The sequence below is a fragment of the Macaca fascicularis genome, chromosome 14, assembly GCF_037993035.2.
Source record: "Macaca fascicularis isolate 582-1 chromosome 14, T2T-MFA8v1.1".
NCBI lineage: Eukaryota > Metazoa > Chordata > Mammalia > Primates > Cercopithecidae > Macaca > Macaca fascicularis.
The window spans coordinates 110835348-110854309 of NC_088388.1; the positions used below are offsets into that span (position 1 = coordinate 110835348).

The following is an 18962-nucleotide window of genomic DNA, read 5'->3' on the forward strand; positions in this document are numbered from 1 at the left end:
ATTTCCTGGCCTTAGGTTAGTAGGTGTTTGCTCGATAATTTAGACCAGGGGTCCCAACCCCTAGGCCATGGACTGGTACTGGCCTGTGGCCTATTAGGAAATAGGCTGCACAGTAGGAGGTGAGTGAAGCTGAGCTCCTCCTCCTGTCAGATCAGTGGTGGCATTACATTCTCATATAAGCATGAATCCTATTGTGAACTGCACACGTGAGAGATCTAGCTTGTGTACTCCTTATGAGAATCTAATGCTTGAATCATCCCGAAACCATCCCCTGCTCCCCCGGGGCCACGGGAAAAATTGTCTTCCACAAAACCAGTCCCTGCTGCCAAAAAGGTTGGGGGCCACTGATTTAGCCTATACCTCAGAGCTTGTTAGGTGATAATCAGCCAAGTCCTGCTTATTGCCCTTGTAAATCAGCTTAAGGCAATACTTATCAATAGGAAAACGTCAAACAATATTAGGGTCACCATGTCTTCCCTGATGATGTAATTAATTTTAGAGATGTAGTAAGGCCTTTTATGTAGCATTATCCAGAGTTCATTCAGATGTGTTCCAGTCCTTTAAACTGAGGGCTAAAATCAAAGAGGGCAGAGACAGAGTAACTAATATTCCTTGAACTCTGCCAGGGGCTTTTCCTGCTTCTTCTCCTTAATTTACTTCCTATAATAGCTCTGTACAACTCAGTAACCCATGTTATAAATGGAAAACCTGAAGACCAGAAAGGTTAAGCAACTTGCCTAAATTTATATCATTAGTAAATGGTGGAGCCAGTCATTCTGACTCTAAAATCCTTGGAGCCCTCTAAATCATAATGCAATCATAAATAGATCTGTGGTATCCGTACATTTATTTAAAAGTGTGTGGAATATTCAAACACAAGACAGTTATCTGTTGCTGAATGATATTTTATTAGCTTGATAATTTGGGCCTGCCCTTAGCATTAATAAGCTTCAGCACTAGTCACAAGACTTTCATTCACTGGCGGGGAAACTTTCTTGTTTTAAAAAATGCAATTCAAGAAAGGGCATCTATTTCTTGGGGGCTGCGGTGACAGCAGGCTTCTCTTCACGGGTGATGGGAATGGTGCGCTCAGGGCCAGAGACCTGTTTCCTTGGTCCATTCACAGTGAGGACCCCATCAGATGACAGGGATGAAGTAATGGTGAGAGGGTCCACATCAGCTGGGACCCGGTATTTCCTGTGGAACTCCCTGGAGATGAAACCATGTTCATCCTAACCCAAAAGAATGAGGAAAGAGGCAGAGAGATAAGAATATGAACTACTATCACCTGCCCAGAACTCAGGCATCCTGATTTCCCCTTAGGTGAGACCAAATGCCATGACAACATAGGAAAAATAAACAGTGCTTTGTTTCAGGGTTGTGGCTAAGATGAAGTTACCTAGGTAGTCACTCCTACCAGTGAGAATCTGAGAAGTCTGAAACAGTACAACACTTCATTGTTTTTCAAACCCTGAGGCATAGATATGTTTAGGAGTATTTCCCAAAGGTTTAGATAATGTTGACTGGGCCTACAGAATTTGGAATCTCATTTAGAATCTGAGTCCCTGAGGAAGCCCTGAAATTGTCCTGACTCTTCAGGAATGTCCCAGAAGGTTCCAGAACAATAGGACTGCTGCTGGGGGAAAAAAAAAAAAAAGACTCCATCCAAGGAGACTATGACCCAAACCTAAATCATATGAGCAAAATTGAAACAGCCTGAGGACATTACTAAGGACAAACTGTACTGGTTGACGCACAGGTTCTGAGCTATCGCTGAGCTATCGTTAATTGGTGAGAAGGAATTTTAAAGCCCTCTTACAAAGTCATGAAAAGCTGTTCCATTCGTCAGAATTCCCCCAAAGAGTAGATGACCTTAACCCGTATGCCTGCTGACTCTCAAGCATGTAGCCAAACAGGCTCTCATTAACTGATTTCCGCATGGGCTATAGGGGATTAAAGACTGAGCACAGCTCTGAAATTTAGACAAACCAAGTAGTTCAGCATTAAGATGGGCTAAAGAAGAGACATGGATTCTTGCACAGCTAACAGAGAATTCACAACTCAAGTGCCTTTAGGGTACCTGTAGTTAATGTAATTATGCAAAGCAACTAGGTGTCTGACAGCCCTATACCTAAATCAGTGGTCCTCAACCTTGACTGTAGATTAGAATTACCTTAAAAAATGTTGATGCCCTGGGTCCCACCCCTAAAAATTCTGATTTAATTGGTCTGGAGTATGCCTGAGCATTAGGTTTTTTGAAAGTTCCCCTGGTGATTCTAATGTGGCCAAGATTCAGAACCTCTGGCTAAGATGGGGCATCAACATCCCATCATCCCATCTAAGGCGATCAAATCAAACAAAGACCACATCTCTGGCCATAACAACAGTAACAACAGCAATAGGTCTATCCCTAACTTAGTCTTCTAGACATTGATTTGTAACCCCTGATCTAGACTATTATAGCTTGGGACTGGAATGTAGCCAGCCTCCAAAGCTGATAGCACTACCTGGACTATTACAGTATACACTGAATGAATGAGCAGAAAACAAAAACCAAGCTACATACCTGGCGCTCTTCATGTTTGCCATGCACCTCAATCACATCTCCCAACACCTTAACTTTGAGTTCCTCTGGGGAGAAGTGCTTCACATCCAGGTTGACAGAGAACCTGTCCTTCTCCAGGCGCATCTAGAAATAGCAAGGTAAGGGAATGGGACGGGAGAAAGATGGCGAAAGTACTCATTATACTGGTGTTGTCTTATTCTGCAGAGTTGCTTTCTGTCCAGGTAATTCATCCTTCTCTTTTCTGCTTTAAAATATCCCCTTTTTAAATAAACATGGCTCTCTGCTTCAGGGAGCCACCACAGTGATACCTAAGGCTCATGGTGATCCGACCCAAACTTTATTTACAGGGACAGAGAAGAAGACAGATCACCCAGGGGACCAGTCGCAAGGATGGGTGCAGGCCTGGCATCTGCTGCCTCTCTGGCTCCGATGCCTGGCTTTGTGGTTTGTCTGTGAGACAAAGGCCTCTTCTTCTGGCTCAGGTCTCTTTGCCAGTTTTCCACCCACCCAATCTGGAATGTTCTGCTGGTCCTGCTTGTCCTTCCAAAGCCCTTGCCCACTCATCTCCTGTTTACTCACACTCGAATATTTTTAAACCAGAGCGTTATCTGTGACAGCTTCTGTCAACCTTATATGTTCACCCTGTTCTCTCACCCTCTTAGGACGAGTGGGGGTCCCTATATTGTTTCCTCATAAGGCTTGGTTGGACCCAGGCCAATGCCCTGTCACAGCCCTGAGAAACCCAGAAAATCACAGAAGAGGGAATAAAAAGGCAGAAAATGCCCATGAGGGTGAACAGCTCAGGCAGGGTGAGGCAGGGCTCTCTCCTGGCTCTGACACCTGAGATGGTAAAATTGGTCAAGAGTCCATGGTGTTAGAAGAGATGAGCAAAGGAGTTTGAAGGCAGCTCTTTCCCTGCAGATTGTTATGAACCAAACCAGAAAGGGGTACCCTGCAGAGAAGTTAGGGGATGGAGGATGAACTTGACAGTGCATGAAAAAAATGTAATAAATGGGATACAGAGGACCATCAAGTAGAAACAGGTGACGGGGGAGGGAGGAACTAGCAACCTCCTCATTTTTCTTCACATTTGGATACACATGTGCCTAAAATGGTTTAGGCAGGAAAGGAGAGGAAAATGGATGGAGAAGTTTACAGGAGGTTCCAGTAAGGACTCTCCCATTCTAGCAGTGGGGAGACTCACCTCTGAGAGTCCAGTGTCAAACCAGCTGGGTGCCCGCAGGAAGGAGGGTGGCCGAAGGTAGAAGGGGCTCAGGGAAGTAGACGTCGGGAAAAGATCAGACTCCAACAGGTGCTCTCCAAAGAACTGGTCAAAGAGGCGGCTGGGGGAGTGGAAAGGAAAGAAGGGGCGGCGGATCCAGGGGTGGTGGATGGCGATGTCCATGGTGGCTAGGTGAGTGTGGGGGGTCAGCTGGCTGGTCAGCTCCTTCAGCTGCAGCTACAGCCAGCCCCTTATATATGCAGTCTTGTGAAGCTTCTGGAATGGTGATGTCAGGGGTTTTATTATCCTAGCTCACCGCCGGTTCATGGAGACTTGTGATCGGGGATTTGGCAGTGTGACACATACCCAGTACTCACTGAGCTAAGAAAAGAGAAACACAAACACGTCTGAGCCGGCCAGTGACTTGTCATGGTCTTGTTTCACTAGCTTTCTGTACACACCCAGTGGCACCCACCCCCACCCCAGTTCTCTGAAGCTGGTACAGAGTCAGGAATCCCAAGCAGGCACGCGGGTGGGTGGAGGGGCAGGCGGTGGAGTGTGCCCCTCCTCCTCCTCCTCTTCAGTCCTGAATGCCAGGGGAATCAGGCCAGCAACTATCTTGGGCCTGGGCAGGGACTGGAATCTTCCTAGGCTGGGCCCCAGGGACATTAACTCTTTGTGAGTCCTTGGAAGAGAGCAGTGATGGTCAACATGCGGGTACCAGCCATCTGCCTCCTGCCCTGGGTTGACCTGGGTTTAGGAGAGGACTCCGACATCTGGGCAGAAAGACCCCACTCCCTGAAAAAAAGAGCAGAAAGATTTCTTGCATCTTTCATCCTATGTGGCTCTCAGAACATTAAATCCAGGAGTGCTTTAGGAATTGGGTGCACAGTGCCGGCCTCCAAGGAGGAGAAAATGAGGTGTGGAAACGTGCAAACCGTTTGTGAGGGTTTCAGCGAGGCCTCTTCATGCCCCAGGCACCACCAGCTCCCCCTTCTCAGCTCGTTCCTAACCAGGACCCTCAGCTGTCCTCTCAGGCCCCCTGCGACAGCTGAAGAGTGTGCGGGGGAGGGGACTAGGGGTCCAGGCGGCGCTGGTCACACCCTCGTTGCTCTCACTCAGGGCCCCCACTCCCCGCCCCTCCCCCCCAGAGGCTCGGCACTATTTTGGGTGGTGTCGACCCCGCCCCCACCTCCTATCGAGCCCTGGCTCTCCGGGCAGCTGGAGGGGTCGCGCTGCGCCTGTTGGGGCTGCACCTCGGACCAGGGCTCCCGCTGCATCTGCAGCCATGTCGGGCCGCTCAGTGCCACATGCCCACCCAGCCACCGCTGAGTACGAATTTGCCAACCCGAGCCGCCTGGGTGAGCAGCGCTTCGGAGAAGGTATGGCACAGATGCCACCCCCTTGCCTCCCACCCCCACCCCCTGAAATTCTGGGCTGACCTCCCAACGTTACTGGCCTCCACCCCACTCTGGGCTTAACTGATCTCCTGGGACCAGCCACCCCCCACCCCAGACTCCCTCTCATCCCCTCCAAGCAGAGCTCTTTCCCATTCCTGCTGACCTCAAGACACACTTGGTGCTTGCAGTGCTGCTACCTGCCCTTTGCCCGCCTGGGTGTGCCTCCTTGTCCCCCTTCTATCAACCAGGCCATTTGGTGCCTCCTCCTCCCCCTGCTTCTCCTCCTCCTCCTCCCTTTCCTTTCCGTTCTCTTTCCCCTCTTCCCAGCTGCCTTCTCCTCCTAGCTACTGTGTGGCCTCCTTCCCGTTCCCCACTCCTCCTGACTCCCCTCTTGCTCTTCCCAATCCCTCCTCTCCAGATTTCCCATTTCGCCCCTGTGCCAGCCTCATCCTCCCTCATCCTGCCTCTTGCGTTCTCTCTGCCCCTTAGGCCTCCTTCCAGAAGAGATCCTGACCCCCACACTCTACCATGGCTACTATGTCCGGCCTCGGGCCGCCCCAGCTGGGGAGGGCAGCAGGGCAGGGGCCTCCGAGCTTAGGCTCAGTGAGGGCAAGTTCCAGGCATTTCTGGATGTGAGCCACTTTACCCCAGACGAGGTGACTGTGAGGACTGTGGATAACCTGCTGGAGGTGTCTGCCCGGCACCCCCAGCGCCTGGACCGCCACGGCTTCGTGTCCCGAGAGTTCTGCCGCACCTATGTCCTGCCTGCTGATGTCGACCCCTGGCGGGTCCGAGCTGCTCTCTCCCATGATGGCATCTTAAACCTGGAAGCGCCTCGGGGTGGCCGACATTTGGACACAGAGGTCAATGAGGTCTACATCTCCCTGCTCCCTGCGCCTCCTGATCCAGAGGAAGAGGAGGAGGCAGCCATAGTTGAGCCCTGATTGCCACAGACCCAGCACCCAGCAAATCCCTCTCTACCTCCCATGGTGATATGGGCAGCTGCCCACCACTCCAGAGGTAGCAGCGTCCTTGGGGGAAAGGAAAGGTGCATGGTCTACAATGTATGGTTTGGTCCCATGGGACGTGTCATAGCCTTGGTTTAGTTTTGGGTGGAGCCGAATAAACCCAAATCTCAGGGCCTTGTTTGTGCTGCTCCCTATTCTGTGGCCGGCAAGCTGGGATGGGGAGGGAGGGAGGCGGTCACAGCCAGCTAGACAAAAAGTTCCTCAGTTTGATGTGCCTAACGTCATAGGACCCTGAGCTCGCACTTGGATACTGAGATCACACCCGGAAGCTGATGCTGGCTCCAGATCAAATTCCTAGCCGTGATTTTCTCACAGTGCAACAAAAGAGAGAGTGATCCTGGGAGAGAAAAGGGATATGCCATCCAAACAGCCCAGAGGGCACTGTCTGAGCTGGTGATTAGAGACACAAAAACAAGGGTCTCCAGACTGTCTGGCCCGTTTTGGGTAGGGGCTGGGAAAATGGTTTTTGGCTGATGAGAGTTGCCTAAAGCCCTGGAGTAAATACTTTGTTTTCATGTACTAAGGTCTGTCCACTGAAATGGTCACTGATTTTGAGAGCCCGAGTATGCATACACAGGGGCACAGACACAAAGCCTCTCCAATGATCATGGAACCCCATTACCTTCCCGTCCTCTGGGGGTATGGTGTATTCAGAAAAGCCTGAGGGTCTGTCCCCTCAGTTATTCTCTGCAATCAAGAGAACATCCAGCTAGGTGATTTGGGGGAGGTGTCCAAAACGACCTTCCTGCCTCCGAATACATATTTTATTAGGCTGTGGTAGATACCTACAATTCTTCCATTAAAGTAGTTGTTTCTTGGCTGGGTGCAGCAGCTCACACCTGTAATCCCAGCACTTTGGGAGGCCGAGGCAGGAGGATCACTTGAGCCCAAGAGTAAGAGACCAGTCTGGGCAACAGAGTGAAACCTTTGTCTTTACAAAAAAATAAAAATTAGCCAGACATGGTGGTGCATGCCTGTAGTCCCAGCTACTTGGGAGGCTAAGGTGGGAGGATGAGCTAGGGAGGTTGAAGCTGCAGTGAGCTGAGATTGCACCACTGCACTCCAGCCTGGGTGACACAGTGAGACCCTGCCTCAAAAAAATTAAATTGAATTAAATTAAGTGGTTATTTCTTAACTTTTGGGAGTTATAGACCCTTCTGAAAATCTGACAAAAGCTATAGCTGCTCTTACCAGAAAAATACATATGCTCCCAAATTTGGCAATACAACTTGAATAGGTTCCCACAACTCTTCAGACCCATTCATACATCCTTCTTAGGGATCTGTGGACCTCCAGGATAACAGAACTCACTTGAGGAATTCAACTTCTGGTTGAAAGATTGCTGTCTATTAAAAATGAAAGCATGCCCCAGAGAAATAACATTTGATATATTTAATTGTTCATTCATTCATTCAATATTTATCAAACCTCATGTAATACACCATGGGGAATATATATTGTAAATATAAAAACTATTAGCTTTTATTGTGAACTTTCCGGAATCTAGTTGAGAAGAAAAATAATAAGAAAAGGATTCCACTTAGACTTCAACCAGAATAACTTCACATTGATATGTTTTGTAACTGAGCTTTATTTAAGGGAAAGGGTTTCTCAGCTATAAAAAATTTGAAAACTTCTGATTTAGTCCAAATCCCCACTCCATTCAAAATTCTTTTAAAGTTATTAATCAACTTATTCTGGGACATTCTGAATGACAGACAACTTAGAACTTCCCACGGTAGCCTGTTCCATGTTCTTTCTTTTCTTTTTTAGATAGGGTCTCATTCTGTTGCTCAGGCTGGAGTGCAGTGGCCATGCCTCACTGCAGCTCACTGCAGCCTCAACCTCCCGTGCTCCTCATGGCTCACTGCAGCCTCAACCTCCCGTGCTCAAGCAATCCTCCTGCCTCAGCCTCCTGAGTAGCTGGGACAACAGGTGTGTGCCACCACGCCTGGCTAATTTTTTACCTTTTCTAGAGACGAGATCTCGCTTTGTTGTCCAGGCTGGTCTTGAACTCCTGGACTCAAGCAGTCCTCTAGCCTTGGCCTGCCACAGTGCTGGGATTACAGGTATGAGCCACTGTACCTGGCCCTCCATTTTCTTTTTGGTCTTAACTGACTTAACCGTTATAAATTCCTTTGATTTTGTTGAATCAAAATCTGCATTTCAGTAACTTCTCTGAAAAACAAATGCAATGGTTTTTTCACTTGAAAATCCTTCCGATATTTAAAGATAACCATCCTGTCTTCCTGAGGCTTCCCTTTCCCAGCTAAACATGCCTAGGTCTTTTTTTTTTCTTTTTTTTTTTGAGGCAAGGTCTCTCTCTGTCACCCAGGCTGTGTGTGCAGTGGTGTCATCTCCCCTCACTGCAACCTCCTCCTCCCTGGCTCAAGCAATCCTCTCACCACAACACCGGGCTAATTTTTTGTATTGTTTTGTAGAGACTGGGTTTCGCCATGTTGCCCAGGCTAGTCTTGAACTTCTGGCCTCAAGCAATCTGCCCACTTCGGCCTCCCAACATGTTGGGGTTACAGGCGTGAGCCACGACACCTGGCCATGCCTTGTTCCTTCAACCATATCATATAGCACTTTCCACATCACATATTACCCATTAACTTTATTTTGAACATACTGCCTTTTGATAACGTAGCTTGAATTTCAACATCTAGGCCTAAAATTGTTATTCCAGTCATGGATTGACTGGTACAGACTTCAGTGGAATAATCAATATCCTTGTTTATCACTTCAGGCTTCTATTAATGCTGCTTTAGGCATATCAGGTTTTCTGGCTACCACAATGCTCTATTGCTCTATGGATTTCTTTGGAGTTTCTGGTCATCTAAAAATCCCTTAGGTGATTTCCTTTTCTTTTCTTCTACTTCTTCTTTTTTTTTTTTTTTTTTTTTTTTGAGACAGTCTCACTCTGTCACCCAGGCTGAAGTGCAGTGGCGTGATCACAGCTCACTGCACCCTCAACCTCTCTTGCTCAATCCTCCCACCTCGCCTTCTGAGTAGCTGGGACTACAGGCACACATCACCACACCTGGCTAATTTTTCAGTTTTTATACTTTGTAGAGATGATGGGTTGTTGCTATATTGCCCAGGCTGATTTTGAACTCTTGGGCTCAAGTGATCCTCTTGCCTCAGTCTCCCAAAGCAGTGGGATTACAGGCATGAGCCAAGCCACTGTGTAAACCCAGCTGCTTAGGTGCTTTTTAAAATATTACAGAAGGGGTGGCTAAAAAGGAACCAGATTATGGGGGGCTTTGAGTGCTAGGCTAAGCAGTTTGAACGGTATCCTGTAGGTGATAGGAAATCATTAATGGCTTTTGAACTGGGAGGAGAAGGAGTGGGTAACAGGATGAAAAGGATACAGTTAATGGTAGAGTAGAATACAGAATGGATTGCACGGAAGAAGCATGGCCATGAAATAGTGCAATGATTAGGGCACACGAAAAGACAGTAAGATGTGGGAACCAGGCGTGGTGGGAGGGTCAGTTGAGGCCAGAACTTCAGGACCAGCAGGGGCAACATAGCAAGACCCTATCTTGGCCAGGTGTGGTGCCTCACACCTGTAATCCCAGAACTTTGGGAGGCTGAGATGGGAGGATTGCTTGAGGCCAGGAGTTCAAGACCAGCCTGGTCCACATAACAAGACCCCATCTCACATTAGTTAAAAAAAAAAAAAAAAAAGGCCCTGTCTCTAAAAAGATTTTTTTTTCTTTTAATTAGCTAGGCCACAGTGGTGTGAACCTGTAGTCCCAGCTACTCGAGAGGCTGAGGGGCGAGAATCTCTTGAGCCTAGGAGTTTGAGGTTGCAGTGAGCTAGCCACTCAACTCCAGCCTGGGTGACAGACTGAGACCCTCTTTAAAAATTAAAGAAAGAAAGAAAATAATATGCTTTGTAATAATAACAACAACAATACCTAACTCTTACTGAGCGTGTCCCATATGCCAGGCCCTGCACTACAGCTTTATTTTTCACCACAATCCTGTAAGATTGTCACTCTTACCCATGTTTCATAAGAGGAGTTCAAAGTCTAGGGTATTCTCTGTGGAGTGCAGAGCTGAGTGGTGGGCCCTGAACATCCACTTAAAGGACACACAAATAACCAGGCATCCGAGGAAAACACTAACAATGGGGTGAGAGAACTGAAGACAAGAATAATGGGTTTCAATGGATTCTCCTAGAGCCCATATTTTCTAACTGGTGAGTGTGGGGTGAGTCAAACTTTGCGTTACTGGAAGGAGAAGCAGAGTTGAGGGGTAAGTGGAGAATCAGTAGCTCTGAATTGTGGATAGGGAAGTGAGTGGTTAAGAAGTGCTGAGGCCATCCCGATCATAGAATCATCTGATTTTATACCAGAAAGGGGATTAGATTCAGTTTTTTAATTTCACAGCCCTGGAAACTTAGACCCTATAAAGGTTAAGTGATTTGCCCACATAGATTTCAAAGATCTAGGGAGACTATCTGAGGAACTCATTTTCCCAAACTTAAGTTTCCAACAGACTTCAGTATCCCAATCCAGATTCTGGACAAAGATAATGAGAAACTGGTACCAATTGCCACGAAAGTGAAACTCAGTTAAACCAGAGTGGTGCTGAGCAAACTATTACATTAGGCACTCATCTATTATAGAGGATATATTTCAAAGACAGAGGGATGTAATGGAGAAGCATTTCCTAAGGAAACCGAGAGCCCTTTTCTATCTCAGGTTTCTTTTTATTGAAGCTTGAAGCTCAAGTTCATGGCTTCATCAAAAAACGCTTCAAATCCTGAAGTTGAGATAGCTCTCACCTGGAGCCCGTGTGTTGTTCTATCCTTTGCCTGGGAACACAGTCACCTGGGAATCATTCCAGCAGGTGGCTTCCAAAGTCCAACCTGCTAGGTTGAAATCTGACACTGACACAGACTCCGGGAGCTGCGGCGGAAAGCTCAACCAGGAACCCGGAAATGCACAAGCCTCTTGATGCATAAAAACAGCTGGGCTCCCTTGGAGACAGCGCGCCATGGGAAACCGGGTCTGCTGCGGAGGAAGCTGGTGAGTAGGGTGGAAGGGCAGAGGGGAACATCTATCTCTATTGGTGGATGTAGAGCCCCCCGAAAATCAGAGCACCTGGAGATAATTGTCTGCCAGCCTCCCACTGCCACCTTCCTTTGCCTGGTACCTCCTTGTTCCAACACCAGAGCTGCACCTCCTTTCAGGAGACCTTAGAAAACAGAGCCAAGTGGCCGGGCGCGGTGGCTCACGCCTGTAATCCCAGCACTTTGGGAGGCCAAGGCAGGCAGATCACCTGAGGCCAGGAGTTTGAGACCAGCCTGACCAACATGGAGAAACTCTGTCTCTACTAAAAATACAAAAAAAATTAGCCGGGCATGGTGGCACATGCCTGTAATTCCAGCTACTCGGGAGGCTGAGGCAGGAGAATCGCTTGAACCCAGGAGGCAGAGATTGCAGTGAGCTGAGATCACACCACTGCACTCCAGCCTGGGAAATGAGAGCAAAACTCCGTCTAAAAAAAAAAAAAATTAGGCCGGGCGCGGTGGCTCAAGCCTGTAATCCCAGCACTTTGGGAGGCCGAGATGGGCGGATCACGAGGTCAGGAGATCGAGACCATCCTGGCTAACACGGTGAAACTCCGTCTCTACTAAAAAATACAAAAAAACTAGCCGGGCGAGGTGACAGGCGCCTGTAGTCCCAACTACTCGGGAGGCTGAGGCCGGAGAATGGCGTAAACCCGGGAGGCGGAGCACTCCAGCCTGGGTGACAGAGTGAGACTCCGTCTCAAAAAAAAAAAAAAAAAAAAAAATTAGCTAGGTGTGGTGGTGCACGCTTGTAATCCCAGGTACTTGGGAGGCTGAGGCAGGATGATCATCTGAGCCCTGGGGGTCGAGGCTGCAATGAACCATGATCACACCACTGCTCTCCAGTCTGGGTGACAGAGAGACCCTGCCTCAAAAATGAAAATAAAAATAAAAGGGCAGAAGTAGGAAAAAGAAGAATATCCATGGGATATCTGAGTATGACTTTCACACTTATTTACTATGTGACCATAGGTAATAAGTCCCTTAATTTCTCTGTATTCATCCTCATATATAAAATATAGATAATACATCCTACATTGTGTAGATCACAGGCTTATTTTGAAGAGCAAAGGATATACTGTATGTTAGAACCTCGTAATAAATTATCTGTGGCCCTGTTACTGTTCTTTCCCAGAATTTTCATCACTGCCATGCCATAAATTCCTGGTCCTGGTTTTATCCTGTCTACTGCCTTCCATGCTTGGGGCAGATCTTGAGAATGTCATGTTATAAATAAAGCATCATTTTATTTAGATAGACAAGTGAAGTGCATTGGAAAACACATAGGTTTTGTAGTAGTACATTGGATTCAAGTCCTGCCCTACTACTCATTCATTTATCCATTCATTTATTAAACAATGTTTATTGGACATGTACTACAGGCACAGTGATAGACACAGAAGACACAGTAATAAAAGGACATTTGGTCCCTGCCTTGTTGAGTAAGAAATACCCTGAAGGTCCAACATTTGGTAACTGTCTAAATACATGGCATATCCAATTAATGGAAAATATGTAGCCACTTCATAAAGAATGTTGGAAGAACACCTAACATCATGGAAAATTTTACTCTTTATTAAGTTAGTAAAAAAGGGCATTAGTTGACCCATCTGTAAAATGGGAACAAAAATATGTGTTTCCTGGAATGTCAGGATTGACAAAATAAAGCACCCTTTAAACTCTGAGATGCCTTATAGACACAGGACATCCAGAAGCACAGAAAAGCTTCCAGAGAAGGGGATGTAACAGCTTCTTTTATTCTGTCTCTTCCCAAGTGTTGGTATTCTTTTTTCATTACTGGTTAGTTCTCTGATGGTGATAGTCATTAGTGGTCAACTTTTACTGATGCTTATTATATGCTAGGAACCATGCTAAGTATTTTATATTTCCTGTTTTATTTAATCCTTACAATAATACCATGAGGTCTGAATTCTATTATCACACTCATTTTTTTTTTTTTTGAAACAGAGTCTAGCTTTATCGCCCAGTCTGGAGTGCAGTGACACAATCTTAGCTCACTGCAACCTTAGCCTCCCAGGTTTAAGCGATTCTTGTGCCTCAGTCTCCCTAGTAGCTGGGATTACAGGCGCGCCACCACGCCCAGCTAATTTTTGTATTTTTAGTAGAGACGGGGTTTCACCTGTTGGCCAGGCTGGTCTTGAACTCCTGACCTCAAATGATCGCTCGCCTTGGTTTCCCAAAGTGTTGGCATTACAGGCGTGAGCCACCTCACCCGGCCTATCATACTCATTTTATTAATAAGAAAACAGAAGCCCAGAGAGGTTAAAAATTTGCTGAAGGTCTCACAGCTAGTCTGACCTCATCAGTCTGACTCCAGAGCCCATTCTAGAGACACTATACCAAACAGTCCAACCAAAATCTTTTTTTCCTCTTAAAATACTAGTAGGATTGAATAAAACTTTGTTCTCGGCCGGGCGCGGTGGCTCAAGCCTGTAATCCCAGCACTTTGGGAGGCCGAGACGGGTGGATCACGAGGTCAGGAGATCGAGACCATCCTGGTGAACACAGTGAAACCCCGTCTCTACTAAAACTACAAAAAAACTAGCCGGGCGAGGTGGCGGGCGCCTGTAGTCCCAGCTACTCGGGAGGCTGAGGCAGGAGAATGGCGTGAACCCGGGAGGCGGAGCTTGCAGGGAGCTGAGATCCGGCCACTGCACTCCAGCCTGGGCGACAGAGCGAGACTCCGTCTCAAAAAAAAAAAAAACAAAAAAAAAAAACAAAAAAAAAAAACTTTGTTCTCTATTTTTTGTTATCTCAATAAACCTCCAGAGGCTTAAAGATATTATGGCAATTGAAGATATTTTTATTTTAAAATATTCTTTGTTGTTATTGTTTCTGATTACAAAGGTAATAATCATTCATCGCAGAAAATTTAACTTCTGCAAAGAGCAGAAAATAAAAAGCAGCCATAAACATAAGCACCCAGAGATGATGGGAACATTTTAGTGTATTTCCATATATTTTTTAAATGTGCACAGTTTTTATTCCAAAACATATCTTTTTACTAACTTAATAAAGAGTAAAATTTTCCATGATGTTCGGGTCCTTCCAACATTCTTTATGACATGGCTACATATATTCCATTAATTGGATATGCCATTTATTTAGTCAGTTACCAAATCATGGACCTTCAGAGTATTTCCTATTTTTTGCAATTTAAATAATGTTATAATGAATATCCATATTTGTACATGTATAATTATTTCTTAGGATATGGAATTGCTACATCAGAGGGCATACACATTTATGTTTAAGGCTTTTTATACTTATTGCCAGTTGCATTCTAGGAGGATTGCACAAATTTTTATTCCTATTACTACTGTAGAAGAGTGCCCACTTAGTATCCTTAAATCTAAAAATAAAATCTCATCACCTGTCAATCTAAATGAATATTCACTCCATTTGGGTTGTGTCCCAGCATTGCACAATATCTAACTTGAGAAGAGGCTCTGTTCACTAACATTGGATAGCCCTAGTCTATGTTTTTTAGGATTAATATTTTCTCTATCCATTTAAATAAAAATAAGTAGGTAAAGAGTAGTAACAAGTGGTAAAGAATTAGAAGATTATCTCGTTCTTAGGATAAGGCTGACTGAGCAGCGGTAACATAAAGCAAGAGCTGAAGTGGCAGAAGAAGTAGAAAAACACAGAAGTAGTTTTTCTTCTGAACCACCTGTAGAGTTTGGCTGGAGACTCAACTGCTGTCAACTGAGCAAGCTGTAGCAAAACCAAAAGTCACATCAAAACAGAAACCTTTGTCAAATGTGTGTGGAAAAATCCTGACTTTTTTCCCCACAGTAGTCCTCATGATTTGGACGTCAGTCTTCTCTCTCTCACCCTCACCAATTAGCAAAGAAGGAAACTTCCCAGGAGATGAGAGATCAGACAGACAAACAGGGTTGGCTCTGGCAAGAGTTGGAAATATACTAGCAAGAAAGCAAGAAAAAGAATCCGGAGTAAGCCCCAAACTATTTAGCCTATTTCCTCAAACAGTGTTGTCTCTCTGGCATCAAACAGTTAACAATCACGTAGACACACGGGCGCCACTGGGGACCCTAGGGGCTCAGAAATAAATATAAGAGGTCTGCCCTACAGTGAGGGCAGGATAGCTGAGTCACTCACCAAATGCAGTGCTCCCTGTTCTGTAGACAAAGTTCTCTAAAGGATGCTAAAGGTTAAACATCTCTCACTTTCTCTGTTAATTAAAAACAAGGACAAGGAAGCAGGGAGGGAGGTCACTTGTTAAGAAAGGGCCCTAAGGGGTTGTAATTAGTTAGCCCTGGTTGTGGCAGCTTCCAGGGCTCCCAGAATAAAAGTCCCAGATTGGCAAAGACCCCAGGGAAAAAAAAAGCACTGAAGAAGAGGCAAGAGGGTCTCTGGATCCAAGAATATTCCATCATTTGGCAGGTTTCCCTCACCCTCTGCTGGGAATTAGCCTGTTAGACAATCCCAGAATAGCTCTCAAGCCAGATACATCCCTGGCATGTAGTGCCTGGTTGCCTGAGGCTGTATTTTGGGTCTGGTTATGTCAGTTGTACTACTCCACCTTCCAGAACCATCCATGTGGGAGAGGTGTGGTACCCTTGACTAATGCTTTGAACCTGGCTCAGGGTGAATCTTTGTTAGAGGGAGGTAGGGGAAGGTCATCAGAATGTTAAGGAGACCACAGAGCAAATGATGATGGAGGGAGGGCAGAGGCCAGGGCTTCTTGCACATGGGTGATCTGTTTTTCCTATCACAGGAGCTGCCCATCAACTTTCCAGAAGAAAAAGAAAACAGGTAACTTTGGGGCTGGGGGAAGAATCTGGGGGAGGCAAATTAGAGAAGGCAATAGAACTGCCATCTTTGGAAAGGGCAGAAGGGTAGAAAAGGAATGAAGGGATAAAGGGAGACAGCACACCAAAGAGAAAAGAGAATCCAGGTTGCTGCGTTGAAGACTAGCTCTGAACCTCTGGATCTTATTCTTTCCATTATTTCAGAGTGGCAGGGTTGGTTGCTCATTCTTTCATTCATCTAGCAAATACTTACTCAGCACTTATACTGTATGTGAGGACCTGTGTGGGTCCCAAGGAGGCAGAGAGGCACAAGAGGAAAGACACACGATCTCAGCTCTGGAAGAGCTGAAAATCAAATTTAAGAGATAAATTCATATAAACAAACAGTTGTAATATCATCTACTGGTGCTATAACCGATGTGCACTCATGCTGTGGGAGAATGAGAGAAGACACTGATGTCAAAATGTCAAAGAAATAATAGCAAAGGACTGGGCGTAGTGGCTCAACGTCTGTAATCCCAGCACTTTGGGAGGCCAAGGGGGGCAGATCACTTTAGGTCAGGAGTTTGGGACCAGCCTGGCCAACATGGTGAAACCCCATCTCTACTAAAAAGAGAAAAATTAGTGGGGCATGGTGGTGTGTGCCTGTAGTACCAGCTACTTGGGAGGCCGAGGCACGAGAATTGCTTGAACCCGGGAGGTGGAGGTTGCAGTGAGTCGAGATCATGCCACTGCACTCCAGCCTAGGCAACAGAGCGAGACTCTGTCTCTAAATAAATAAATAAAAGCAAAGTTCATAAGTCAGCAGAGGAGGGAGAAGATGGTGTTTTAGGCAGATAAATCAGCTCATGAAAAAAAAAGAAAAGAGAAACTGACTTGATTCAAAGTGACTGATTGGTGTAGCTAAGCACTTACCATCTTGCATTGTAAGTCTGTTTACTTATTTTTATTTATTTGTCTTTCCTAGCAGGCTGTAAGCCCCCTGAGGTAGAGGAAACAGCTTACTCATCCTTCTACCACCAGAACATGGCACAGAGCCTGGCACATAATGGGTTCTCATGTTGAACTGTGTTAGGGGCTAGTGAAAAATGAGGATGGAAGATAATATGGCCAGATTGTGAAAGGGCCAGATTGTAAACCCTGCTAAGGAGTTTGGATTTAGGACTAGTAGACATGAAAGAAGTGAGAATGGAGGCAGGGAGATTAGACGGAAGCCTGCCGTGATAGTTTAATAGTGAGTTGAAAAGGCAGTCTCAACAGAGACAGGGAAGAGAGAATGAATTTAAGTTGGATTTCTTCCCCTCAGGAAGCCAAGCAAGACGGACACTGAAGCCACAGCCACGACAGCTGCAGCAGAATGGCCCAAAGGTAATGACAGGCCTCTGTCCCCTCTCCGGGGCTGCTCGGACATGGGATCCCAGTAGCCAGCTCTTTTGCCCTGCAACAGACACATTTCAGTCACCTGTAGAATTTGCTGGCTCTGTCTGTCCTCCTCTGCCCCTCAAAGGAGCAAAGCGAAGGGACATCAGTCGACCTGCCCCTGCATTGGAGGTGAGGGGCAAAACCAAGCCATGAATCTCCCTTAATGCTATCCATTCCTCGCAGGGCCATGAAACAACAGGACACACGTATGAGCGGGTGTTACAGCAGCAAGGGTCTCAAGAGAGGAGTCCAGGCCTCATGTGGGAAGACAGCAACTTACATTATGCTGACATTCAAGTGTGCAGCCGTCCCCATTCCTGGGAAGCGAAACAAGTGCATTTAGAAGACGCTACAGAGTATGCGACCCTTCGCTTCCCCCAGGCCACACCTCTCTATGACAGCAAGAACGGGACCCTGGTGTGAGCCTTGGGGAGGAAGGCCCAGTCCATCGTTAACCACTACTCCTGTGGGGGAGAATCTACAGCTTTGGGGAATTGGGTGGCAACCCAGGGATGTTGGCCACGTTTTAAGCTTAAAGAACTCCAAAGCCCCAGGAATTGTGAGCGTCCCAGTTTCTCCCCTGGCCTCTTACTTGCCACTGTTAGGTTGGAGTTATAGTTGGTTTAGCTATGAGTGGATAGCTAAACTTAGGTAGCCACATGAGGTTAGGTGGAGTGTGCAGGGAGGTAGGTCTTCGACCTCACCATTGTTGCTCCTGCTCTTGAAAAGTGCAGAAAGAGCAGGTTAAAAGTTAGCCTATAAGCACGTGGGCTGATCTTGTCGGACTTTAATTAATGGTATCCTTTTTCACACACCTTAAACTCCAAAGCTGAAGGGGAGGTGCTCTGGAAAAGCATTCTGAGCTTTTACATTCAGACACCAGGGCTGGCTTGGGCTGAGTCAGGCTCCAGACCTTAACAGACAAATGGGGGAGGGGGCTGAGGCGTGGAGGAAGCGCTCTCCAACCATGGGCCTACAGAACCTCAAGACACTGATAACCGACAGCACAGCGAGGCCCGGAAACTTCCCTCGGAGGGACTGTTGGCTCTCGCAGGTGCGGGGCCGCTAGGATCAATAAATAGCCTGAGAAACATGCCTGGCGTGTTTTCTGGGGCGGGGCCCCAAGGCTCCTCGCGAGGACAGCGCATCCCGCCCAGTTTTAAGGGCGGTTCGAAAGTCCAGCCAGTAGAGAGGCCTTCCGGCCCCACCCCCAGGCCGCGGTTGGAGGCGGAGCTGGAGGCGGGTGGGGTTTGGGAATAACAGGGGGCGGGCTACCATTGGCAGAGGGCGCAGTTCCCTTGAGGTCCATGCCGGGATTGGTTGTTGTCGGGGCTCCTGGGAGGCGGGTCCGGAACGGCAGTGGGAGGATCTGGGTCCGGGGGCGCGGGGGCGGTCAGGACCTGCAGGAGGCGGGATCCGGCGGGCCGGAGGCGGGACCAAGG

General features: G+C 47.0%; 3 protein-coding genes across 4 annotated transcripts; 2 read left to right on the forward strand and 1 right to left on the reverse strand.

The window, feature by feature from the left end:
* Positions 1 to 889: 889 nt before the first annotated feature.
* On the reverse strand, positions 890 to 4017 carry CRYAB (crystallin alpha B). 2 transcript variants are annotated; one of them, XM_045371039.3, is made up of 3 exons: positions 3771 to 4017; positions 2567 to 2689; positions 890 to 1232 (listed from the first exon to the last, which is right to left on the reverse strand). In XM_045371039.3, exons 1-3 carry the CDS (start codon positions 3969 to 3971, stop codon positions 1029 to 1031), a joined length of 528 nt encoding a protein of 175 aa, XP_045226974.1. In that variant the 5' UTR covers positions 3972 to 4017; the 3' UTR covers positions 890 to 1028. The 2 variants fall into 2 exon arrangements, with proteins under 2 accessions (XP_045226974.1, XP_045226975.1); XM_045371040.3 differs by lacking the exon at positions 3771 to 4017 and adding an exon at positions 2912 to 2980.
* A 995-nt stretch (positions 4018 to 5012) lies between these two features.
* HSPB2 (heat shock protein family B (small) member 2) lies at positions 5013 to 6330 on the forward strand. The gene is made up of 2 exons (XM_005579610.3): positions 5013 to 5170; positions 5678 to 6330. Exons 1-2 carry the CDS (start codon positions 5077 to 5079, stop codon positions 6130 to 6132), a joined length of 549 nt encoding a protein of 182 aa, XP_005579667.1. The 5' UTR covers positions 5013 to 5076; the 3' UTR covers positions 6133 to 6330.
* Positions 6331 to 11188: 4858 nt separating this feature from the next.
* Positions 11189 to 18613, forward strand: C14H11orf52 (chromosome 14 C11orf52 homolog). Its single transcript, XM_015435706.3, has 4 exons — positions 11189 to 11258; positions 16065 to 16102; positions 17405 to 17466; positions 17704 to 18613. The coding sequence occupies exons 1-4, from the start codon at positions 11227 to 11229 to the stop codon at positions 17941 to 17943; spliced, it is 372 nt and encodes a 123-aa protein (XP_015291192.2). The 5' UTR covers positions 11189 to 11226; the 3' UTR covers positions 17944 to 18613.
* The last annotated feature ends 349 nt before the right edge of the window (positions 18614 to 18962 follow it).